The 26,598-nt window shown below is 38.8% G+C and overlaps 1 protein-coding gene across 3 annotated transcripts; it reads right to left on the bottom strand.

Annotated features, from left to right (window-relative positions):
• Positions 1-89: 89 nt before the first annotated feature.
• On the bottom strand, positions 90-25,936 carry capn2b (calpain 2, (m/II) large subunit b). 3 transcript variants are annotated; one of them, NM_001018227.1, is given in 21 exon segments: positions 90-404; positions 947-1,005; positions 4,331-4,447; positions 4,541-4,619; positions 4,702-4,770; positions 4,892-4,956; positions 5,038-5,095; positions 5,176-5,241; positions 6,397-6,433; positions 6,525-6,736; positions 8,991-9,002; positions 9,127-9,290; positions 10,305-10,465; positions 10,580-10,648; positions 13,538-13,623; positions 13,690-13,773; positions 13,986-14,154; positions 16,132-16,265; positions 18,459-18,577; positions 25,068-25,137; positions 25,628-25,936. In NM_001018227.1, coding segments are annotated over 21 exon segments (2,091 nt in total). In that variant the 5' UTR covers positions 25,865-25,936; the 3' UTR covers positions 90-380.
• Positions 25,937-26,598: the final 662 nt, after the last annotated feature.

Here is a 26,598-nt window from a genome sequence, read left to right on the forward strand (position 1 = left end):
GAAAAGCGTCTGTGCGTGGTTTGTCAAAGCATTAAAGGCAACGGAAGTGCCTCCTTTGTAACTTCCAGTCACACACAAAAACAAATCCATACAGTTTCAGAAGTATTTAATAATATCTTTTGGAGAAGAAAAATAGTAAGAATACACACACACACACTTTTTATTACATAGTGGTTAAGATACTCCTGGTTCAACAATGCTTGCAGTCGTAAACAAAAATAGTGCGGCAATGACGACACTAAAACACATCATGCAGCATTTTAAAGTAAGACTGGTCGAAAGTGCAATAGAGAGTTTTAAAAATAAAGGTAAATTCATATCTTTGAAAGTGTAAAACATTTAACTCTGTCTTGAGTGCTGTGCTTTGAAGGCGAGTCGTCTTATATCATGGTAAGGTTCAGCCACTAAAAAAACACAAAGAAAGTTATAGAATCTACAGTGCTCTGCTCAGCATATATAAGTACACCCCTCACAAATCTCTCTTTTAAATTCATATTTTTAAAAGGAAGCTATACAATATTATATTTGTGCATATACATTAGATTAGCCAGTACTGAAGCCAAATCTGGAGCTTATTTAACAAAAGAACTTATGCTAACGGTCTAAAAACTAGTACACCCAAATGTATATGATATAGAAAAATATTAAATACAAAAAAAGGAAATATCAAGAAAATCTAAAAATTGAAAGATTTTGTAGGTTGTATTTTTTTTTTATTTGCAATATTTTGCTTGAATTTATTTGTATTATCTTTCAATTTCTGAATAAGTTTGGTGACTAAAATATTATTTTGATAAATATATCTGTTTAAAAAATATGTTTTGTCTAAATGCACCAAAATGCATTGCCTATATTCACTGAAAAAAATAGGGTGTACTCAATTATGCTGAGCACTGTATTAATAACTTGATTATAACTATTGGTATTATCTAAATGTATGACTAACCTGATTAAAATTCAGCTCAATGAAGCCACTTTTGTGAGGATCCAACCTTTTGAATGCCCCTGGAAATGATAATCAGAGAAGACAGTGATGTAAAAACACTGGGCCACCATGTCCACTATAGGCAGGGTTGCCAGGTACAAGTCATTTTTCTAGCTGAAATGACATCTGTTCAATGACATCACACCTAAAAGGAATTATTCATTTTCCTTCTGCTTAGTCCCTAATTTATCAGGAGTTGCCACACCAGGATGACCCGCCAACTATTCTGGCATATGTTTTACACAGCGGATGCCCTTCCAGCTGCAACTCAGTACTGGAAAACACCCACATACTCCCTCATTCCCACACACTCATACACAACGGTCAATTCAGCTAATTAAACTTACCTATAGCATGTCTTTGGACTATAGGAGGAATAAGAGCATCCAGAGGAAACCCACACGAACATGGGGAGAACATGCAAACTCCACACAGAAATGCAGCTTAAATGGCGCTGCTGGGACTCAAAGCAGCAACCTTCCTAATGTGAGGTGACAGTGCTAACCACTGCGCCACTGAGCCACCCCTAAAAAGAATTTAAAGAAGCCAATCTTTTTTTCTCTTCTCCAATCAGAGGTCATTGCTGGATTCCCACTAACTGTAAGGTTTACCACATCTTCTCTGATATCTTAATGATATACATATTTGTAGATATAGTAAAGTACTGACTGACTTTTTCTACTTTCAACAAACAACACTCCTTCTCAGATGTGGGTGCAACTGATGTGCAGCTCATTTAATTTGTGATGTGCTGTCAGATGGTTTTGCTCACTTACATTGTTTTTTAGATTGCCAGCAATGCATTCCAGGAACAATGTCAATTAAAGGTGCTGTTTGAACGATTTTGGCTCTTCTAAGGCAGTGTTTCTCAACCGCGTTCCTGGAGGACCACCAGCACTACATGTTTTGGTTGTCTCCTTTGTCTGTCACACCCATTACAGGTCTTTTGGGCTATGCTAAAGAGGTGATGATCTGAATCAGGTGTGTTTGGTTAGGGAGACTTGTGCTGTTTCTCAATTGCAAGAATGGACTTGCGTTCTTGTGAAGACCGGTCTTGCCAGGTGCCCTCAGAAGAACGAACTAGAGATACCACGAGAACAGAGAACGCTTCCTGTGAGAAATGAGATGCTGCATTCCTTCTGATTATTTATGAAAATGATTTAAACATTACAGCATTCATACAACGATTTATCATTTTTGCCCTTTTCACAATACAAAGGAGTTCCATTTAGGGTAACTCCTGAGGTGAATAAGTGATATCTCTGAACTTTAATACTAAATCTATTTGAAATGCTGAGCTTCCCACTTCCAGTCCCAATGACTTCTGGGTCTTCTCAAGCGAGTTTGGTGCTCAAGCCAGCATCGTTGCGTCCTCGATATCAAGAACACATCTGGGAACTTTCACGCGTCCTCCATTCTTGCGTTCTTGAGTTTTGGAACTAAACTCTTTGGCAGCTGATGAGGACGCAACACGAGAACACAAAATCGCTGAAGAACGCATATTGAGAAACAGCCATGGAAAATGTGCAGAGTTGGTGGTCCTTCAGAAACATGGTTGAGAAACTATTCTAAAGCATCAAGATACCGTAATATGTTTGCAGAGTCAACAAAGTTAAAATGTGCTTTAAATGACAAAATATCTGTCTTTGTTTTGCTCTCTATAACCCTCCCACTGCCAGTTTAACAAATAACATTTCAGCACCTCAGGTTGGAAAACAGCATATTTCATTTAAGGGTGCTTTCACACCTGTAAATCGATTGGTTTGTTCCGAAACAGGGATTAAATTGCTTTAATGTTGCTTTTTGATCTTGGTGCAGTTGTATGGTGACACCCACAGACATAATCACCAAATATAAATCAGAGCAAAGACTTTCTCAAACAAAGCCTTATTTCAGTTGTCAAGGTCATAAATCTATTGTCTGTCATTTTTGTAAAATGTAATTAGTTATTTTAAAAAAAGAATAAGACATTTAATAACTTTTGTTTTCATTAATAATTATGAGCATAAAAAACGTTGGCTAGAATTATGAATTATAAACATAACACAAAACAATTGAACTGCAGTCACATCAAGAAGCAGATCAACGTTGATCATTCTTTTGAGGTGTCAGTGCATAAATGAACAAAATAATAGTCCTAATGCAAAATATTATAAGAAATGAAAAAAAAAAAACATATAATAATTTTGGTAAATTTTCTTAACGGATAAACAGCTCTCATTCATCATAGTTCAGCACTCTTTCACTTTAATATTGAACATGAAACACAATTATCAGTTACTCACTCAAGTGATCTCATGCTGCATTCACACCTGAGGCAGATGAAGCATTAAGCGCGAGTTATTTACATTTTAAGTCAATGCAAAGATGCGAATAGACATCCTGCGGCACAAATGAGGCAGCACGAATGCCGCGATTTAAGCGTTAAACAATCATGTCCTAGAGACCTAGCACCTGTTGTTGGTGTCCCGGGGGAAAATCCTCCTGCCGACACCAGACAACAGTTCATCAAACTGGGCTCGGCTCAATCAAAAGCAAAGCTGAAAGCTTCATCATCCAGGTATAGTTTCAGGAGAAGTTGATGAACTCACAGAGCTGAGTGCTTCTCGGAATGGATGTAGTGCACTGAGACACTGCACTGAACGAATCTAAGCTGTTTATCAGCCTTCTTAAAGCACATAAAACACAGCTAATCTCTCAATAATATCCACGTTAGCCAATTAGCAACGAAGCTAGAGTCACCAGCAGACAAAAGCCCTGGCCATGACGCGAATCCATGTCCATTGTGAAGTGAATTTGACGCGCAAATGAAGTGAGTAAACTCAAAATGTTCACGCGTCTATTTACACGCAAATAGTGCGTGTCGTGTCTGGTGTAAACACAGCATCAGACCGATTGTTCAGAGCACGATTGCAGCATTCACATATGCCCAAACTAACCGAGCTAAGGGGCAAACAAGCCAGGTTTTGAAACAAACGTCTAGGTGTGAAAGTGAAAGTCTTGAAGGCTGCTTCAATGTATGCCTCTGATATTAAATTGTAGATTCAGAGTAACCACATTAGGTGGCTTTTAATTGACAAATAATATACATATTACAAACATAAACATTAGCTGAGCAGCATACATTAGAACACCATACCCTAACAATACGCAACACAAGATTCCAGCCACAAGCTATTTGACTCCCTGTACCAAACACAACATGACAGAGACATTTAAATACCTTCTTCAAACCTTGCAACACTGACTATAGGTGATGCTAACAGAATCCATAAACACTTTCTATGCTGCTTTCACTGCCAAAGCCCAAATGTTTACTCTAAAATAAAGAGCAAAGAGACTTACTGAACATCATTTCAAGTCGCATCAGGCAGGACACGAAGTTGTCAAAGAGGAGAGTCATGTCCTTCTCAGCATAACGTACAACCATCAGCTGAAATAAAGTGTTATTGAGACAGAAACCTGAGAGGGAAAAGAGAACAGATGTTGTGAATATTAAAATACATAATCAAAAAAAGATTTTAAATGTAGATTTTCAAGTTTGACGTGACTCACCGGCCTCTTTCAGTGCCATACGCAGCTCTGTAGTGCTTATGGTTCCCGAGCTATCCAAGTCATTATGCTTGTAAATTTCCTTGGGTGAATAAAATACTACATTACACACTGTTATAAATAACAGATGCTTTTTATGTTAAACACGTCAGCTGATCTCTTACAAGGTATCTCTGCACTTTCTTCCACAGAGTAGCAAACTCTCCCAGCCCCAGTTTTCCATTCCCACTGTCCTGAGATCAGTTAAGGGAAGCTGACAATAGAACAACACATCAAATACTGTCAATTCCTGACTTGAGTGCTTACGTCAAGTTAATGCAAACACAATAAATTCAGCTGCAGCTGGAAGGATACGTCCATGAGGTTCACCATGACACGACACGTATCCAAAGTGAAGGTGCTCGACTTAATGTCAGTGCCTGTTGAACAACACACAAAATAGTTCCTCGGACAGATCCATCAGATCTTGAGTGAGAACTAAATGATGCATGAGAACTTACGTTTTGCAATGACTTTGTTAAAGATGGTCATGAGCTCCAGGGGTGAGATTTCCATGTCCTAGAGAGAGGTACAGTATGCTTTTGATCTGCTCTCAGAAAATATACATTTGTACTGCGGTATAAATGGTCTTCACTTACAGGTCCGGCAAGTTTTACAAACATCCCCCTAAACGTTGAATCAACTTGATCATCTGAGACAGTCTCCTGAAAACAAAAATAGGCACAGTATGTGGGAATGGACTGTTTATCGACTTATTTGTGGTAAAGTTTTATTACCACCGATGATATATTTTTATTATTATTGCTGCTTTTTGTGTAATAAGAGGCAACTGAATCATTCATTCATTCATTTTTTTCATCAGCTTAGTCCCTTATTTATTAGGGGTTGCCACAGCAGAACAAACCACCAATTAATTCATTCATTTATTTTTGGCTTAGTCCCTTTATTAATTCGGGGTTGCCACAGCGGAATGAACCACCAACTAATCCAGCATATATTATACATAGCGGATGCTCTTCCAGCTGCAAACCATCACTAGGAAACATCCATACACCCCCATTCACACACACATACACTACGGACATTTTAGCTTACCCAATTTACCTATACCACATGTCTTTGGACTGTGGGGGAAATCGGCGCACCCAGAGGAAACTGACGCAAACACTGGGGGAACATGCAAACTTCACACAGAAACGCCAACTGGCCCAGCCAGGGATTGAACCAGCAACCTTCTTGTTTTGAGGCAATCGGGCTACCCACTGCGCCACCCAGAAACCCTTTGAACCACCAACTAAGCCACAGATTCCCTTTATTAATCTGGGGGTCGCCACAGCGGAATGAACCGCCAACTTATCCAGCACGTTTTACGCAGCGGATGCCCTTCCAGCTGCAACCCATCTCTGGGAAACATCCATACACACTCATACTCTACAGGCAGTTTAGCCAACCCTATTCACCTATAGCACGTCTTTGGACTGTGGGGGAAACCAGAGCACCTGGAGGAAACCCACACGAACACGGGGAGAGCATGCAAACTCCACACAGACATGATAACTGGCACAGCCAGGACTCGAACCAGCAACCTTCTTGCTGTGAGGCATGCTACCCACTGTGCCACTGTAATGCCTTGTCATTAACATGCATGTGCATTACCTCTCTCTTGAGTGCTGCAAATAGCAATACAAGCTTTAACTTGTCTATGCCTTGGCAAATGATTATGGAATAAGCAGAATAATCAGCGGGTTGCCATTCGTTAAGGATTTTAAATGCATTCTCGATTTGCATTTGTTGTTGTTGTTGCTGTTGAATGCACAACTTTGGATGGTCTTTTAACAGCTTTTAAGTCAGATACTTACATCAGGTAATTCAGCATCCACAGGGTCATCGCATTGTCTAGTAAGAAACATTAAATCATCCAGTCAAATAAATTGAATTCATATTTCAAATATGGCATATAGTCAAGAACACAAATGTGGCACGTTACTGTGTTTCACTTTGGCTTTCAGAGAAGACACGCAGGCAGAAGTCTCCGTCCTTGTTGGCTTCAAAGGTAGATGGTACGATGAGGTACTCTCCAGGAGGCAGATGGAAGCGCGTGCAGACCTCCCTGAGGTTAATGAAAGTCTCAGAGCGAGCTTTCTGTCCGTGCGTCAGGAAGAAGTTTTTATCCAGGTGCACTTCCCGCTGACCGTGAAACTGATAGAGACAGCAAACCAGAAACATTCATAACTTTTTTTTTTGTTATCCACCTTTTCCAGCATGTAACAAATAATGGGTTTGGGGAACTTCCATTAAAAAAAACAACACAAATCAAATGACTTCAAGTAGTAAGGTTGTGATACAATCCAGGTGAGATGTATGTTTGACTTTGTGCTTTATTTTCATTTGTCATGAAAACAATGTTACAGTTTGTATTTTAACGTGTGTGTTCTCTATTTTAACGATCTAGACGAAAAGTCTAAAGAGCATGGCACAAAAGCATTAAGAGGGTGTCGGAATCCACTTTTGCTATTTTAAAAAGGGCTACTTGTACTCCCTCCACTGAAAACATCCATTAGCTTGCATATTTAATTTAGTTTGTTAAGCACAAGGATTTGTTTCAAAACTATTCAAAAAATAAGTTCTAATTTCCAGCAAATTAATAAATGAACAATAATAAAGAAGTGTGATCAAAAAACTGAGTTATATCCAAACACTAATCCTATTCTTATGCCCCATATGCTGATGCATACATCTCCCAACCCTGATAAGTGGACAAATCTAAACTTGTTTTAATTAAAGCAAATATGAATTTGCATATAATAAATAATACTGCAAATAATAATGACATTATACAAAAGCAAATTTTGATGAATAAACATGAAGAAGGCATTGAGGTAATGTTTTTATTTATTTCTATGTATAAAATAATAATTTTTGAAACATTTTAATTTTTTTTCATATGTAAAGATATTTGTGTGTTGCTGTACATTCTGTGTGCCTTAAGCAATGTATAAGTGTTTGGAGCCACACAGAGGGATAATTAATGTGCTCTGTGCTGGACTTTACACCAGCTTTCAGTTGATCAATGGTGCGGTCTAGTTTTGTTCCTCAAAAAAGCAATGGCCCAACACTGCGCCTTAACACACCTCCTTCATAGACCAGAACACCCATGGGTCTCCAAAAGTGGCACAAATGGATTTTCAATTTAAACAACAAGGTGCAAAACAGAAAAATTACTGTTGCGCTGGTCTGAAAATGGCAATAAATCACGCCAAACATGTCTTGCGCCTTATTGTGCTGGGTGTATGATAGAGCCCATTAACTCTTTTAAAGCACAAAAATACTAGAGTATATCTAAGCATGCCAAGCAAGCATACTTGTTTATCTGAAAGACATGCTACAGTCAGTTTTCTCCTTTGTACTTGTGTGTTATGTGTGGAAGTATTTTGGACTCAGTTTACCCAATTATATTTCAAGAGTTTGCACTTAACTGATAAGTGATTATAAAGCTTGTTTGGCTTGTTGTCCCGGGAGAGAGCCCTGAGCTCATAAGATCTTCGAGCCCGGGGCTCCCTCCCATTTGCGAGGCAAGATGGTAGTTTCAGCTCAGTTAGATCTCAAGAACTCCCCTGCTGTAGTAACTAATGAACAGATAGTGATTGCTCTTAAGAGGTAACTACTTACTAGGAGCATGTCTATGCTGCCGATTTAGATTAGTCAAATAACTTAGGCTGCATGTTTTTAGTCAGTGGGAGGACACCAGGGAACCCGGGGGAAACCCACATGAGCACGGGAAGCATCGGCTGGCCTGGTAAGGACTAGAACCAGTGACGTTCTTGCTGTGAGGCAACCACTGGGCCACCGTGCCACCCATCAAGGAAAGAAGGAGGAGTAGGAGTGGAAGGGGATTCTTCAAAATGAAGATGGCTATTTTATGGAACTTAGGGTTTTTATAGTGGCTTAGGAATCGTCTGATTGGTGAATCATAAATTGAGTAATGGGGGAACCAGTAGCAAGCAATCATAAGCCTGTGATCCCCTAGAAATTAGTTTATAAATAAACTTCACTTCAGCTCCCCTAGTTGCCTTGGTGAAAAACAATCAACATAATGCCGATGGGCCCAAAAATGCAACTTCCAGAGGACAGTAGCAGCCATTTTACAGTTATGAAAATCTGCATGGGAGGTTTTTAATTAGCAAATAATATGAATATTACAGACGAAAACATTAGCTGAGCAGGTTACAGTGTAATGCTGGGTTCACACCAAAACTGAAACACTTAATTGTGGGACGTTTTTTACCTCATGCTAATTTTTTTCTTGAATTCATTTCATGTGAGCTTGTGTGGTAGATGTGACCGAGGTGAATGTTTTACTAACTGTCTACATGGATTCACACAAAGCGTCATGATGTGTAGGAAAAAAGGTGAAATGTTAGCCAAGAGAAAGTTGTAAGTAGTTTAATCTTACCTCCTGGGGGAGCTGTGGATGTAAAAAGAAAAAAAAAACATTATATTTGGGGTTATTCTAATGTAATTTTGTAATTCTTTAGAAGTAATTATGTTTATTTCTTCGTCGTCAACCTCTTTTAGATGTCTCCACCCACCTCATAAATAGCAAAGCCAATAGTGTTCATATCCTCTCCAGTTTTCCTCAGGCGCCGGCGGTTCTTCTGAATCAGACCCACTACAAAACTGCAGCCCTTCTCCTTATCTTCGACATTTTCTTCATCCAGTTTCACCACAAATTGTGGATTCATCCAAAATGTGTCTGTAGAGCATTAAATGAACCGGTCAGCAAAATTTTTACATTTACATTCAATCATTTAGCAGACGCTTTTGTCCAAAGCGACTAAAATTTAAGTGGCGATTCAATAAGAGGCAATACATACAAGAAGTGTTAATTATGGTATCGTTCATTTCAAGTCTTTTGAGTCGTTCATAGCGGAAAGGCAGAAGCTAATCCTTTGCGTTTAGAGCCGGAAAAAGAATTGATCCGTTCATCTCTCGAGTCCTCGGGTTTGAGTCATTCTGTCATGTGATGAACGAACGACTCAAGAACCAAAAGACTCGACAGGTGAACTATTTATCATGGCTCCTATCGGCTCAGACTATGTACATTGGTTAAGATTATATGCGACTGTCAGAGTAACGTAAACGAACCACTGACATTTGAAGACATGAAGAGGTGAGCTTCATAGACAAAAGAACAGGTAAACATTGAATTATTATTTTCTCCTTCTTATAGTATTCTATTTATGACTTATTTGTTATGTGATCAACATTTTGGGCTAGTTGTAGATGTGTTTGGAAGCAATTCGTAACATTTTAATAATATTTTGGCAAATTGAACCAAATTAAAGAGATGACTCGAAAAAAGATTTGTTTATCTAGTTCACAGGTGTCAAACTCAGTTCCAAAAGGGCCGCAGCTCTGCACAGTTTAGTTCCAACCCTAATTAAACACACCTGATCAAACTAATTGAGTCCTTCAGGCTTGTTTGAAACCTACAGGTAGGTGTGTTGGAGCAGGGTTGGAACTAAACTGTGCAGGGCTTCGGCATTCCAGGAATTGAGTTTGACACCCCTGATCTAGATGAACGAGACTCAAAGATCCGAGTCAGTAAAATGATCCGAACCTCCCATCACTACTGCTTTGACTCAATCTACATTGTAGCGGCATAGACATAAAAGATGAATTGAACTGAATTAGTAGTGAGAAAATGTTTTGTCCCTGATCCACAACTCTTGGTTAATTTGGAGAGTTAATGCTTTTTATGGCTCACATGGATTGTTTCTGCAGCCTCCAGCGGTGGAGCCTCTCCTCCATGTGCCGTCATGATTTGTCACGGCCCAATGTTTTACTGAATCATCTGTGATGGCATCCGGCGTCAGAGTGCAGATCTCTATACGAGAGTAATTGGTGAGGAATTCGGAGAATGCCATCCTGTACAAAGGGAAAAACATACATAGAATGTAATCTGTATAGAAGTATTAGCATCCAGATTGCAATTGTAATTAGCATCAATATTAAATATGGATAACAAGTCCATAAGCCCACCAAAATTCACCATCCTCAGCGCTGGCGTCTGGACGCTCTGATGCCGCAACACTGTTCCATTCAGGTGAACTATAGGGGAGATGAAAAACACTATTCAGATAACCATCAGTCCAGTGTTTGAACAGTGATGCTATCATAATCTCTCCGTAAGTTCATTAAATTGATCAATTCTATAAAACTGTAAGTCTCAGACAGTCAGATGTTTACACACTTTATGCTCTAACAAATATTGTGTTATTGTTTATCAACCTTGAGTTGAGGCTGTTAGGTAATTTATTTATTTTTGAAGTGCTCTCTGGTGTCATGCCAAGGAATGTCAAGACTGCCATGACCGCCCACAAAACAAGTCCAACCACAACTTTAATACAAACTTTTCCCCACAAGCAATGGCTGCCGCTTTCCAACATTCTTTAATATATGTTATTTTGTGAAACCACAATTTCACTTTTAGGTGAACTGACTCTTTGATATCTACAACAGCCTTGTCGATTTCTCTTCTTTAGAGTTAACCCGTTTTACCAATTAATGCTATTTTTTCCCAGTATACAGTATTGTGCAGAAATCAAGCAATCACTAGTTCAATGACTACCCACAGACGCCTTTAACACAGACCCAGAATAGATGGGGACTCGTCTGGGATATTGGCTTCAAATTTAAATGTATATGTAACCTAGCATATTTCTGAATAAAATGTTTTTTGTTTTTGTAATTTCAGCAACATTTAGCTAAGAACAGGGTTCTTATTCTTAGCCAAATGTAAAAATCCCTGACTTTCACTGAATAATTTATTTTTTTTATAATAAATGTAAAAACAAGGTGGTTTGTGTTTGCTATTAATTTAATAACCATTAAGAAACAATGGAATTTTTTTTTTTTTTTACCTCAGATTGGAACAAGATTACACAGTCTAACACACTGTATTAGAGTAGTCATTTTGTATTAGTCCAAGACATTTTGCTAGCAATATTTGTTTTAGACCTAGTTTACACTAATATGTTAGTTTTAAAACGCCTTTTTAGAACAGAAACAATCCATATCTACACTGGTGTTTTATCTAGCGTTTCTAAAAAGTTCTCCGTCTACATTACACCACTGACAACGCACATAATGTGACCATGCACACACTCTGACTTGCACTTCAGCATATGCAGAGGTCCGAGCTCCAGGCAGTCAGCGTGTGGCTTGAGCACACCTCCTGAGGTGAGAGCAGTGCACATCGGGCAGTTCATTAAGGGTCTACCGCTGCATCTCATATCACTAAAGTTGTTAAACATGATATTTTATTCATCTCGTCTCTATCTAATGACTCTTTTGTATTTTGAATCTATTACTTGTTTCTAGGTAACGTGTTTTGGCTGAGCGCAAAGATATGTTATATTAATTTATGTAACCACGTACACTGAATATAAACATTTGACTGATTGTTTGCCTTTATTTCCTATTTTGTAAATAACTTATTGTATGTTATACTTTTATAATGCCCATTATTGATTATTAAAACTGATATTCAGCAAAACAGACTGGGTATGTTTCGTATTTTTTAATGAAAATGAAAGGAGGCAGTTATGTTATAGTCTCTTATTATATAGGTTATAGGTTTTGTTATAAAATTTGCACACAGTGAAGAGGACGGTCATATAAATATGCAACTACACGACGCCTTAACATTTTTAGTGTCTGTTAAGTTGTTAATATCAAAATGAAAACAGGCAGTTCCTTGTTTCATGTTTTTATTTTATTGTTAAAATAGTGTTACATCATAGCCAGGGTGATGCAATTGAGGTTGTAAAGTACCCTGTTCCCTTTTAGGATTTACCGAAGTGTCCTCGGTAGTTTGTTTTTTATATAAAAATTGCTAAGTCTAATAAAGGATGTAAGACTAAACTTTGTGCACTAAATATTGAGAAAAAGCCCAATCAGATAGGCGAATGTCTACAGCCACGCTACCGTTTTCAGATGTCTCCGTTTTCCCCATCCACACTGACACAGAGCAGCAGCATTTTAAAACAAAAAACGCCTCTTCAGCACTTCCAAAATGTTGTGTTTTCGGGGCTTGAAAACTCTGGGGTAGTGTGGATGGAAGGCGTAACCGAAGCAAAACTTTTTTTTAAAAACTAAAACATATTAGTGTAAATGGGGCCTTAATTAACAGGTATGGTTGGTGACTGTAATAGACTTGAAGGGATATTCGCCCAAAAATGAAAATCTTTCTTTCACCCTTCACTTCTCACAAACCTGTTTAAGTTTCTTTCTTCCTTTGAACTCAAAAAAGAAGAAAGTAGATATTTTAAAGAATGTTGGAAACTGGAAAACATTAACTTTAATAATATTTATTTTTCCTACTATGGCAGTCTATAATAACAGGTTTTCAGCCGTCTTAAAAATATCTTCTTTTGTGTAAAACAGAAGAAAGAAACTCATAAAGGTTTATAACCGTTTGAGGGTGAGTAAACAGTGAGCAAAATTTCATTTTGGGGTGAACTATGCCTTTAAACCAGTTGCCAAGGGGGCAAGAAATAAAATGGCTATAATAATAGCCTAACCATAACAACCGGCAATACATGAAAAACATTTTCATTAAAAACAATGAATTAACAAATGGCTTTATGTTATAGTATGATTGAACGAGAGAATAATCATGTAAAATATGTAGGCCTACATATTTTGGCTTGATGGGGACTGCATTTTTAAATCTGCATATACCTACTTAGCATGTTTTTACAAACAATATGTAGCCCACGTTTTGGAATGACTTCATATTGTCAGACATCAACAAAATCTATAATTCATTAGAAACAAAAAAATAAAGCAACAAAACAGTCCTTGATATTCAATTGGATAAAAAATATATTAATTTCCCTAACTTTAAATGTCTGGAACAGACCCTTTAAATTTCCATGATACTCCAGAAATTCCATGACTGCATGTAACACATATATTGCAGTAATGAAACCTTACTTGTCGCTCCAGGCTCCGGTCCACTCCACCTGTCCCCAAGGGTTGCGCATACGAACCAGCTTTTCCTTGCGACCACGATAGTTCACCTGAGACAAAAAAGCTTTAAAAACTAAATATTTTAATTATGTTATTTAAAATAATAATAATCATACCTCTGTTGCCCCTGTGAGTGAGTAGGCGTGGCCTTTGACCAGCTTCTGACGAGTGATGGCTTCTGAATCAGCAGCACTTGTGATCTACAGATAAAAATAGAGTGGGTGGGGCTTATGACTCAAAATTACATCTGATTGGGCAGAAACTACTTCAACAAAATTTCAAATATTATAAAAAAATTTCAGTCGTTTTTCTATTGATAATTGTTCCATAAACAGCTATTCGTTTTGCATCCAAACATTCTACAAACATGCAGTCTAGTAATTTGTGGATGTCATAAATATAGAAATCTCACGTCGATGGAGCAGCCCAGCAAAGCTCCAGCCTCCAGGGCTTTCTGGATGATCTGAAACAAATTGGTCGGTGCTTTTCTGATCTCGTAGCTCTCAGCGATGCCTCCAGTGAAGTCCTCAAAACCCTCGCTAGTGGATCCTCCAGACAGGGCTTCATAACAGCCGTTCACCCTGCCAGAAACCATAAAACCTGCTGTTAGAGAGTGAAATTACATGTTCGCGCATGTTTGTAGGGCAAGGATACAAATATTATCAAGTTCTCTTTACCACAGACTTATTTAACTTACGATTTTAAAAACCCCATTATAAAACCCCACAGAAATAAAATCTTATTTTAATTTGCCACAGCAGAATGAACCACCGACTATTCCAGCATTTGTTTTATACAGCGGATGCCCTTTCTACTGGGAAACACTCATACACTCCTGGAAACCTGAGAACCCAGAGGACACCCACACCAACACAGGGAGAACATGCAAACTCCACACAGAAATGCCAACTAGGCCATCCGAGACTCGAACCAGCACCTTTCTTGCTGTGAGGCGACAGTGCAAACCACTAAGCCATCGTGCCACAAATTCCAGATCATTTAATGTTGAAAAACTGAAGCTCATTCATGAAATGGCATCTTTTATGCTACAAAACAAATGTTTATTACTTAAATCATGATAAATAACCAACTATAAACATGTTTTAGCCAAAATAGGCTCAAGGGAAACGTGACATTGGCTACTTTTCTGCAACACCTGGAAACAATACTTGTATCACCTACTCAAATACTCTAAACCAGGGGTCATAAATACTGGTCCTGGAGGGCCAGTGACCCTGCAGTGTTTAGCTCCAACTTGCCTCAACACAACAGCCTGGGTGTTTCAAGTATACCTACTACCTTGATTAGCTGGTTCAGGTGTGTTTGATTAGGGTTGGAGCTAAAATCTGCAGGACACCAGCTCTCCAGGGACAAGTTTGATGACCTCTGATCTAAACCTAAACAAGTGTTAACAAAACAAATGTGAAAACGCATCCACAAAAATGTATCTTGTTTATTCGTGGCTTTGAACATACTACATAAGAAAATTAATCTATGTTGAGATACAATATCATGCACTAATATTCTCCATTTATATATTTATACATGCAAAAAGGTGCACAAAAAAGGCATGTTCATAAACAATCAGCTATGTGCTATGTGATCATCTTTGTAAGAAAAATAACATATTAGTTTTGTACTGTGCTTATTTCATCTAGAAACTAAAGTGAAATGTTTGTATTAGTAGATTTTAAAGGTTTTGGAGAGGTTTTTTTTTATTTCTAAATGCCTAAATTTTATATAGATAAAGCATTTTAGCACAGAAAAGGAAAAATATCAAGCAAAAATTACGTAGAAATGATCACCAGCAGCAATATTACTGCTGTGGAGATCATTTTTTGTCTGACAAAATCAGCATTTTAGCATTTTCAGTTCCTTTATTCTGGTTTTTTGGTCATATTCCTGACATATAAGTGGGGGTTAACAATAGTGGTGGTTAACACAAGATTTTTATCATGTTTATCCACACGTATAATATACCATTCAATGGCATTATTGTTAAAGCACTTGCAAATATGTGAAATTGCACACACAATTTTTGATATTAACACAAAGGGTTTTTTTGTCAAAGGAACCAAGGTCATGCTAACATACTGGTTGGCCTACAAAAAAAATGCATGACATTATTACATATGGGCAGGGCCTTTCTCATAGTTCACATGATGGGGAAGCAAAATGAAAAGGTCAACAGCTGTGAACGTACTCTTACACAAAACTAAATCAACAAACAACAGGTGGCTAACATTTTGTGTTCAGCTGGCAGGAAAAAACAAGGGTATATTAAATACTTTTAAAATAAAGCTAACATAAAGTTATTATATGCGCTGGATTAAACACATAATACATAAAAAGACACACCCATATTCCTGGAAAACACCTATGAAGCTTGTTCATCATGTATGCAAAGTTTGAGCTCAAATAATTTCCATAGAAACATCTAAAGCCCTGCTTTTTTTCTTAGATGGCAGGTTAACTTTCTGGTTTGGCCACTTTCTAACTTAATTACTGTGATTAAAGGTGGTTCACGAACACAAGAAATAACACAAAAAAACACTCACTTAGCATAGGCCTTCTCCAGCAGGGCGCTCCAGAACTCGTTTTTCTCAGCGGAGTGAACAAACAACAGCTCGCCATCTTTCACCGGCAGCCGGTCGTCAATGACCACATCCACCCACTCGCCAAACTGCCAGAACTGGTGGAGAAGGTACAGACTCACATTTATCTGTTCAATCTCAAAATGAGTGTCAAAGAACAAAAAAATGCCCACATAAAAACAATGTGTTTGATACAAGCCTCAAAAAAATGTGCCTTTTTGGACACTTAGTATTGTAATCCCACATTGTTGTTTACACTTTGTGCATTATTAAGATTCTGAGATATATATATATATATATTAGCTTTTCCTTTTTACAATTTTTTTACTACCTTTACATATAATATCTGATAATTTGTATGTTTATGAAGAATTATGTTATGGAGTGTGTACATGACAGCATTTTCAAGTAAAAATGGAAAATTGTATGTGTGGAATAAAACATGGTTTTAATATATACAGTTGAAGTCAGAATTATTAGCCCCCCTTTAATTTCTTTTTCTTTTTTTAAATATTTCCCATTTTTCGATCTACAGAACAAACCATCGTTATACAATGACTTGCCTAATTACCCTAACCTGCCTAGTTAACGTAATTAACCTAGTTAAGCCTTTAAATGTCACTTTAAGCTGTATAGAAGTGCCTTGAAAATTGTCTAGTCAAAAATTATTTACTATCATCATTGCAAAGATAAAATAAATCAGTTATTAGAAATGAGTTATTAAAACTGTTATGCTTAGAAATGTTTTGAAAAAAATCTTCTCTCTATTAAACAGAAATTTAGGGGAAAAAAATAAACAGGGGGCTAATAATTCTGACTTCTAACCCTTAACATGTAAAAAAAAAAAAAAAAAAAAATCTGCAAAAAAAACAAAAAAAAAAAACAACCCATGCTCATTATGGATCCGCGCCCCTCTATACATTTCTGGAGAGCGTGAAATACATCCCAGGAGCTACGTTTTATAGCAGTTTTTGTCTTTATGAATCTACCAAAGGCCACTGTGTACACTTTTTTAGATCTCAAATTTCTCTCCCGAGTGCCATTCATACCTGCTGTTCTCACGTAAATCCACCAGAGGCCGCTGTAGACTAACGATCCCCCTAACCAGCCCCTTTCCTAAACACAACGATAGCTTTTTCAATTGACTTCCACCCTGTTCCCGAAACCCAACCGACAGTGTTTTCAAATGCAATCCAGAAAAAGAAAAGCCCCCTGATTTTTACCATTTTTTTTTATCTTTTTACGTTTTCACCGTTATTTACTTGTTTATTTTATTTATTGCCTTTTGTTTTTGTTTTACCTACTTTCTGGAACCATTCTTGATTAGACCTAAACCCCACAGTTGCGGTCAACTCCTCAGTGCATCTTAAGTTCGCCAACGTACGTGGTAAGTCACTTGGCAAACTGTTAACAGCGGAAAAGCCATTCACACGGGGGTAAGCGGTCAGCTGGTAGCGCAAAAAGAAAGAGAAGCTGTCGGCGGTGTCATACCACCCCATAGCGTTCGTTTTAAAGACAAAATGCAGCCATACATACCTCTGGCTACATAGTTTGCACTCTCCAGAAATGTATATGGCGGTACGTATTCACAATGAGCTTGTGTTAAAAAAAACATCTCTAAAAAAGCTAAAAGATTTAATTCTTATTAAGTACGCTACCAACATATTAAGAGATGTTAGCAAAATCATCTAAAAATAGTTACTAATGTTAGCAATTTACTAATAGATGCTAGCGGCGATTCATTCCGCTGTGGTGACCACGGATTAATAAAGGGACTGAGCTGACAAGAAAATGAATGAATGAATGCTAGCAACATGTTCAGACATGTTAATAACAATCTGCTAATCATGCTACTAACATGCTAGCAATGTCCTAAAACTGTGTTTCTCAACCACACTCCTGAAGGACCACCAGCTCTGCACATTTTCCATGTCTCCTTAACCTAACATACCTGATTCAGATAATCAGCTCATTAGCAGAGACTGAAAGACCTGTAATGGGTGTGACAGACAAAGGAGACAACCAAAACATGCAGTGCTGGCGAACCTCCAGGAACGTGGTTGAGAAACACTGTCCTAAAACATGTTAGCAATGCTAACATAGATAGATAGATAATACAATATTATATTATTATAATTTATTACTTTTTAAAATATATTTTTGCACAATAGTGCAATTACATGCAATAAACACCGGACACCTTCCCAAAAATAATAGTTTTATTTTATCTTTTATTTTTATCTGAATTTATTTTGTAATTCATCGGAAGTGACTCAAGTACTTGCAGATACCTGGAAATGGAAGATTCCTGCATAAGTGCCATCAAACTCCTGTCCATTGGGCACAACTCTTGCCAAAACATCTTCATTCTGCGTCAGGGAGGCAATAGCAGCCAGCAGCCAACAGTCACCTAAAAAACAGAGCGACAGGAAGTGGGTCTGAGAGACTCTCACAACATTCTGTGGTGTGCAACTGAAGCAGTCACATGAAGGCCTGTGTTCCCTCAAGTATTTCTGTATATCAGAGACTGTATAATATATATTTGCATGAGCAATGAATTCTTATTGATATTCAAAGTGCCTGCAGGTAAACAAGTACAGGCACATTTTGAGGGAAGCTAAATGAAAACCGGAGCAGCCAATGAGTGCCATTGTGGTTTTCATGTCACGCAAGTGGTGAGCTGAAAGTCTCAGAAAGCGGAGCAGAAACTCATGAGATTCTCGCTAGACAATAGACTGCTTTTTCCTGCAGTTTGACACATGCATCGCATTAAGCGGGCATGTTTTTAATGTGGGACTTTACGGGATAAACGCAGCCCCGGGTTTCTTTTACTGGGACAAAATCCATCTGGCTAGTTTCTAAGTTTGGATGGTTTGCATTATGTGCTTGGCTCAGCAAAGTGATAAACGCAACAACAAGAAAAAAAAACAGAGCAAAAGAGAGTGAGATTATGCAAAGAAGTGGAAGGTGAAGTTAAAATCCTCCACTATTGTCTATAACTTCTAGCAACATGCTAACACATACTTTCAATTAATTTACATTTACATTACATTTAGTCATTTAGCAGACGCTTTTATCCAAAGCGACTTACAAATGAGGACAAGGAAGCAATTTACACCACTAAGAGCAACAATGAATAAGTACTAAAGGCAAGTTTCAGGTCTGTAAAGTCTAAGAAGGGAAGTGTTAGTAATTTTTTTTTTTTTTTTTTTTTTTTTTTTTTTTTTTCAGTTAGTGTGATATTCAAATAGGCAATTGCAGATTAGGAAGTGAAGTGGAGACTAAATAGTTGAGTTTTTAGTCGTTTCTTGAAAATAGCGAGTGACTCTGCTGTTCTGATGCAGTTAGGGAGTTCATTCCACCAACTGGGCAGATTGAGCGTGAGCGTTCGCGAAAGTGATTTTTTTCCTCTTTGGGATGGAACCACGAGGCGACGTTCATTCACAGAACGCAAGTTTCTGGAGGGCACATAGATCTGCAGAAGTGAGTGCAGATAAGAAGGTGCTAGGCCAGAAGACACTTTGTAGGCAAACATCAGAGTTTTGAATTTGATGCGAGCAGCAACTGGCAGCCAGTGCAAACGGACTAGCAGCGGAGTGACATGTGCTCGTTTAGGTTCATTGAAGACAACTCGTGCTGCTGCATTCTGGAGCAGTTGAAGAGGCTTGATAGAGTTAGCTGGAAGCCCAGCTAGTAGAGAGTTGCAGTAATCCAGTTTGGAGAGAACAAGAGCTTGAACAAGGAGTTGAGCTGCATGTTCAGATAAGAAGGGTCGGATCTTTCTGATGTTATAGAGTGCAAATCTGCACGATCGAGCAGTTCTAGAAATGTGGTCAGAGAAGTTTAGTTGGTCATCAATCGTTACTCCAAGGCTTTTCACCATTTTGGATGCAGTAATGGTTGCCCCATCCATCTGGATTGAAAAGTTATGGTGTAGAGTCGGGTTGGCAGAAACTACAAGCATTTCCGTTTTTGCGAGGTTCAGCTGAAGATGATGATCTTTCATCCAGTGTGAAATATCCAACAGGCAGGCTGAGATACGAGCTGGAACCGAGGGATCATCAGGATGAAAAGAGAGGTATAGCTGGGTATCATCAGCATAGCAGTGGTAGGAGAATCCATGTCTCTGGATGACTGGTCCTAGAGATGATGTGTAGATGGAGAAGAGAAGTGGCCCAAGAACAGAGCCTTGAGGTACCCCAGTGTTTAGATGCTGTAGGTTGGACACCTCTCCCCTCCAAGACACCCTGAATGACCTGTCAGAGAGGTAAGATCTGAACCATTGTATAACAGTGCCCACAACGCCCAGTGACTCAAGCGTAGATAGCAGGATCTGGTGGTTGACAGTGTCAAAAGCAGCTGACAAGTCCAGCAAAATGAGGACTGATGATTTAGAGTCTGCTTTAGCCAGTCTGAGATCCTCCACGACCGAGAGCAGGGCAGTCTCAGTTGAGTGGCCTTTCTTAAAGCCGGATTGCTTGTAGTCCATGAGATTGTTTTGAGTAAGAAAGTCCAGGACTTGATTGAACACTACTTTCTCCAGAATCTTGGCCATGAATGGAAGCAGGGATACTGGTCTGTAGTTTTCAAGTAGCGTATGGTCCAGGTTGGGTTTCTTTAGCAGTGGGGTTACCCTAGCCTGCTTAAATGTAGTGGGGAATAAACCAGAGTCAAGAGATGTGTTAATTATGTGAGTCAGTGTTGGTATGACTGCAGGAGAGATGGCTTGCAAGAGATGAGAGGGAATGGGATCGAGTGGACAGGTGGTTGCATGGCTAGATAGCACAAGTTTGGACACCTCAGACTCAGAGAGCTGAGAAAAAGAGGTGAGTGTGTGTGGTGTTGGTGTTGTATCTTGCGTGTTTGTTGTAGGTGCAGCAAATTGAGCACTGATTTTTGCAGTTTTGGTGCAGAAGAATGTAGCAAAGTCATCAGTAGTAAGTGTGGAGGATGCGGGTGGAGGAGGAGGATAGAGGAGGGAGGAAAATGTTTTAAAAAGTAGGCGAGGATTAGTGGCATTGTTGATTTTCAGACGGTAATACGTCTGCTTTGCAGAAGTAACCTCAGCTGAGAAAGAGGACAGAAGAGTTTGGTATGTTAAGAGATGTGCAGGATTTTTAGTTTTCCGCCAAATTCTCTCCGCAGCCCGAAGTTTTGAGCGATGCTCACGGAGAGCATCCGAGAGCCAGGGTGCAGGAGGACTGGCACGGGCTGGCCTGGATGCAAGAGGACATAATCGGTCTAGACATGATGCTAGTGTGGAGCAGAGTGTATTAGTGGCACTGTTCGAATCAAGTGCAGTGAGTTTGCGAGATGGAGGAAGAGAGTCTGAAACAATGGTGGATAGTCTATTGGGTGAGAGAGATCGTAGGTTTCTGCGAAAGGTAACCAGTGTAGGAGTGTGTGGCGGCTCAGGAGTAATGTGGATGTTGAGAGACAGAAGGAAATGATCAGATATTTGTAGTGGAGTTACTATTGTTTGATCAGTGAAGCAGTGTCGTGTGTAAATAAGGTCTAGCTGATTACCTGATTTGTGGGTAGCAGAAGTAGGTGCTCTTTTTAGGTCAAAAGAGGCAAGCAAAGTCTGAAAGTCTGCAGCTTGCGGTTTGTCAACGTAAATGTTGAAGTCACCTAGCACCAATAAGGGAGTGGCAAAATTAGAAAAAGATGAGAGAAGAACATCCAGTTCATCTAGGAAGTGACCTAATTTACCTGGTGGGCGGTAGATGACAACCACATTTATGCAGAAGGGGTGGATAATGGTGACTGCATGGAATTCAAAGGAGCTGATTGTTGGCAGGGACGGTATCAGAGTAAATTTCCATTCTTTGGAAATTAGTAGTCCAGTCCCACCCCCTCTCCCTGTCTGACGAGGAGTGTGGGAAAAAGAGAAATTAGCAGAAAGAGTAGCATGTGTAGCAGTGTCCTCCGGCCTCAACCAGGTCTCAGTTAGAGCCATGAGATTATAGTCAGAATATGTAGCTATGGAGGTAATAAAATCAGCCTTGTTAACAGCTGATTGACAATTCCAGAGGCCCACGGAGAGAGAGAGTTGTGAAATAGTAGATACATGTATTGAACGAAGGTTGTGAGGATTACGCCTGCAGCGCACCTCCCGTGTTTTGCGAGTGTTAGTAACAACAGGAATTAGAAAACACATAATAAAAGTGCACTGACAACAAAAAATAAGTGTAAAGTAAAACAATACAGTAAAGTACTCAAGTGCTTTGTCGGTGTCTGTGCTCGGTGGAGTCGCGCAGGTAGAGTCGATGGTCTTTACCCTCGTCGGTCTTCACACGAGGCGGTCTTCACACGAGGCTGCCGCGACCGCTGCCGCGGTGAACTAGTTGTTTATATAACCCCAAAGCACTAGCTGATTGAATTCAGCTGGACACGCCTCGAGAGTCAAAACAAGGGCCGAAACTGAGGCGGACGACGCGAAACCGCGTTTGCGTTCGCTACACAAGCTCTTATAGTAACCAAGGAAACAGTGGCTAAACAACTTCTAGTATTATACACAACTGAAAGCAAGTTTAAATGTCCTACAACTTTACACAAACAGCTGGAAACAAGTCCTCAAACCATACACAACAACTGAAACAAATCTTAAATGTACTTACAGGCTGCTGGTCTAGATGCTGATAAAGTGCTTCTCCTGCCGACTAATGCTAGCGTGCTCGCTATATAGTGGTTACCTGGCGTTTGGACACGCCTCCCGAGTCAAAACAAGGGCCGAAACTGAGGCGGACGACGCGAAACCGCGTTTGCGTTCGCTACACAAGCTCTTATAGTAACCAAGGAAACAGTGGCTAAACAACTTCTAGTATTATACACAACTGAAAGCAAGTTTAAATGTCCTACAACTTTACACAAACAGCTGGAAACAAGTCCTCAAACCATACACAACAACTGAAACAAATCTTAAATGTACTTACAGGCTGCTGGTCTAGATGCTGATAAAGTGCTTCTCCTGCCGACTAATGCTAGCGTGCTCGCTATATAGTGGTTACCTGGCGTTTGGACACGCCTCCCGAGTCAAAACAAGGGCCGAAACTGAGGCGGACGACGCGAAACCGCGTTTGCGTTCGCTACACAAGCTCTTATAGTAACCAAGGAAACAGTGGCTAAACAACTTCTAGTATTATACACAACTGAAAGCAAGTTTAAATGTCCTACAACTTTACACAAACAGCTGGAAACAAGTCCTCAAACCATACACAACAACTGAAACAAATCTTAAATGTACTTACAGGCTGCTGGTCTAGATGCTGATAAAGTGCTTCTCCTGCCGACTAATGCTAGCGTGCTCGCTATATAGTGGTTACCTGGCGTTTGGACACGCCTCCCGAGTCAAAACAAGGGCCGAAACTGAGGCGGACGACGCGAAACCGCGTTTGCGTTCGCTACACAAGCTCTTATAGTAACCAAGGAAACAGTGGCTAAACAACTTCTAGTATTATACACAACTGAAAGCAAGTTTAAATGTCCTACAACTTTACACAAACAGCTGGAAACAAGTCCTCAAACCATACACAACAACTGAAACAAATCTTAAATGTACTTACAGGCTGCTGGTCTAGATGCTGATAAAGTGCTTCTCCTTAATCAATCAATCAATCTATATATCTATCTATCTATCTATCTACAAAAAAATCCTAGAAACTGACATCATTATGTAAAATTATGATAGCGATGTAGCTACTTAAAGATGACAACAATGTGTTATAACATGCTAATAATGTGCTAAACACGCAAGCAATAAGTTAAAACATGCTAACAATGTGTTAAATCTGGTTAGCGATGAGCTATATTTTAGCGACGTGCTACAATGTAACACAAACATCCATAGCAAAGCCTAGAAAATAGCTACTGACTTAGTATAGTGACATGCTAGCCAGAAATATACTGAAACTTCAAAACATGCTACCAACACTCCAGGTATGCTAATAAGCATAATTACCAAAGAACTTAGCAACCACCCATCTAAGTTTATCTAAGTCTATCTTTAGTAATTCTAGTGTTTTCTTTACTTTAGTTGTTGAAATAAAATGTTGCTAATTGAATTCATAATGGATTTTGGAGCAAACAATTATCATTTAGCCTTAGCTACAAAAGCAATATAACATAGCAACATAAATATTGTTAGCAGCACATAAGGATAACACTTTTAGTTTAAGCTTTTTAGCTTATTAATCATATTTTACTTTGAGGTTTCATTTCAATTAGCAATTTTTTACTATTGTTGTTTTAGGTAACAATTCCACTGGTATTACCACTATGTTAAAAGCATTCCTCATATTCTGACACACCCTTATTCGAGGAATGGCATTGTTTATGAGTATTTGCTTGTCAAAATTACAAAGAAAGGTAGCTTTACCAGAGTTACAAGTAACATCCATCACGTAATCACACACATCTTGGGGAGACGTAGCAGATTTACACCATATTTAAGAGAATCAGCTGAATCTAGGGTTTCTTGTTTTGTTTTCTGTCAGTTTGCATAATAATTAACATTTAGGTGCGGGACGCTTGATTTTAAAGAATGCCAAAAAAAAATTTGCATACAAGTTTAACAATTTACCATCTTTTTCTACGTAACGATGTAGCTGATTGTTACTTTTATAATGAATCATATAACATGACTGGGTAGGGGTTACATGAGAGAACTTTTCAGTGTTCATTGAGCCTCAATTTAAGCTGAATTTGTGTTTGAACTGATAACATCTGACACATAATATTGACTTGCAGGTGTATGTTTAAAGAATTAAGATAAGAACAGGAGCGCGAGAGAGGAAATGTGTGACTCAGAGTGTTCAATGTTTGACTTCGAGGGATAGGGTGTATGATAAATGGGTTTGACAAACATTCTCTGCAGAGAGATAAATATTTTGTTGTTTTACCCAAAGCTCCTTGACAGATATCCGTTTTTGTGGCCCCACCAACGATGAAGCGTGGTTTCTGGCATAATTCCTGTAAATAACACACAGAGAGAGAGACACATTGTATTTAAATGACACTTTCAAAAAATAGGCTACATGTTTTGCACTCTATGAAACATAAGGCACAAAAATGTAGATAAAATTACATTTGCTAAAATATTTACAAATGTATTCATTTAAAATTACATTCTGCGTCTATATTAAAACTTAATATGTATTGAACCAAATGGAACAGAAGTCTTATCGGGTTTGTTGATGTCTGACTATATGAAGTCTTCCAAAACGTATAGACTATATTATTTGTCAAAAACAATAAGGTAATTAGGCATTTGCACATTTTAAAATGCAGTTTCACGCAAACTAAAATATGTAGACCTACATGTTTTATATAATTATCCTCTTCTTCAATCCCACTGTAACATAAACTCAACAGTAATAACAATAAAAGTGCGCTATTTCCCGTTTAATCATAACATCAAACGATGCCCACAGGATGAAAACTAGCCAAACTGAATCCATACCCCGGGCCTTTTCCATACTAATCCTCTGGTTTTGGACGAGTTGGGTCCGAGTTCTTTAAAGCCCAGTGATTCAGGAGCGGCGGGGAAAGTCGGGTCTGAGAACAGGGTCCCTCTGGCCCTGCACTCACTCCTGAGCGCCTCAAAGTCCTGGTTCAGGTACTTGGTGGCATTGGCGTTGGTTCCAAACCCTGCAGCCAGCGCTCTCTTCTTGGCCACAGTAGACGCAATTCCTGCCATTTTCCGGTTCTGAAGAAGCCTTCAGAAAACTGAGAAGTGTACAACTGTCTTGATCCTTCAGCTAATTTTATTGTGACTCTCCGCCCTGAACTTCTCAGGCGTGGTCAGACTGTCATGAGCGCGTTATTGCGCGTTTTTACGCATACCGTGCAGTACAGGAAGAGTGCACGACCAGCTACCCTAAATCTATTTACAACTGTATAAAACTGATCACGAGCCAGTGTAGATGTGCACTACAGAAAAAAATAACCTCTATACACCTTTTAAATAATCCCAGAAAAGTTTAGTTTGCATAACTTTTATCGCTAGCGATTTAATGACAGATGTCAGTCACACTGAAATGAGTAGAGCAGAATTTACGTCAAATAAGGTACTTGTTCGTAGTCTGTGTGCAGAACTCGGGCGCATATACTTTTCCAGACATGTTTATTCTGACATTTTCTTCCTAAAAGTAGAGATAAAAAGCTTAACACATCAGCTGTACAACAGCTCCCACTGCTGGATGTTGACGACATTGCAAGAGAGCGTCGATTTAAAGTGATTGTTCACCCAAAAATAAAATTCTGTGATGATTTATTCATCCTCCAACAGTTTCAGACGTGTTTGAATTTCTTTTCTGTGTTGAACTCAAAGAAGATTTTCTTAAGAATATCGTAAAAAAACAGCTATTAACTTCCATATGTTTTGGTCCTGCTATGGATGCCAATGGCTGCTTTTTCCAAAATTAAATCATC

The sequence above is a fragment of the Danio rerio genome, chromosome 22 (genome assembly GCF_052040795.2).
Source record: "Danio rerio strain M-AB ecotype USA chromosome 22, GRCz13ab, whole genome shotgun sequence".
Taxonomy (NCBI): domain Eukaryota; kingdom Metazoa; phylum Chordata; class Actinopteri; order Cypriniformes; family Danionidae; genus Danio; species Danio rerio.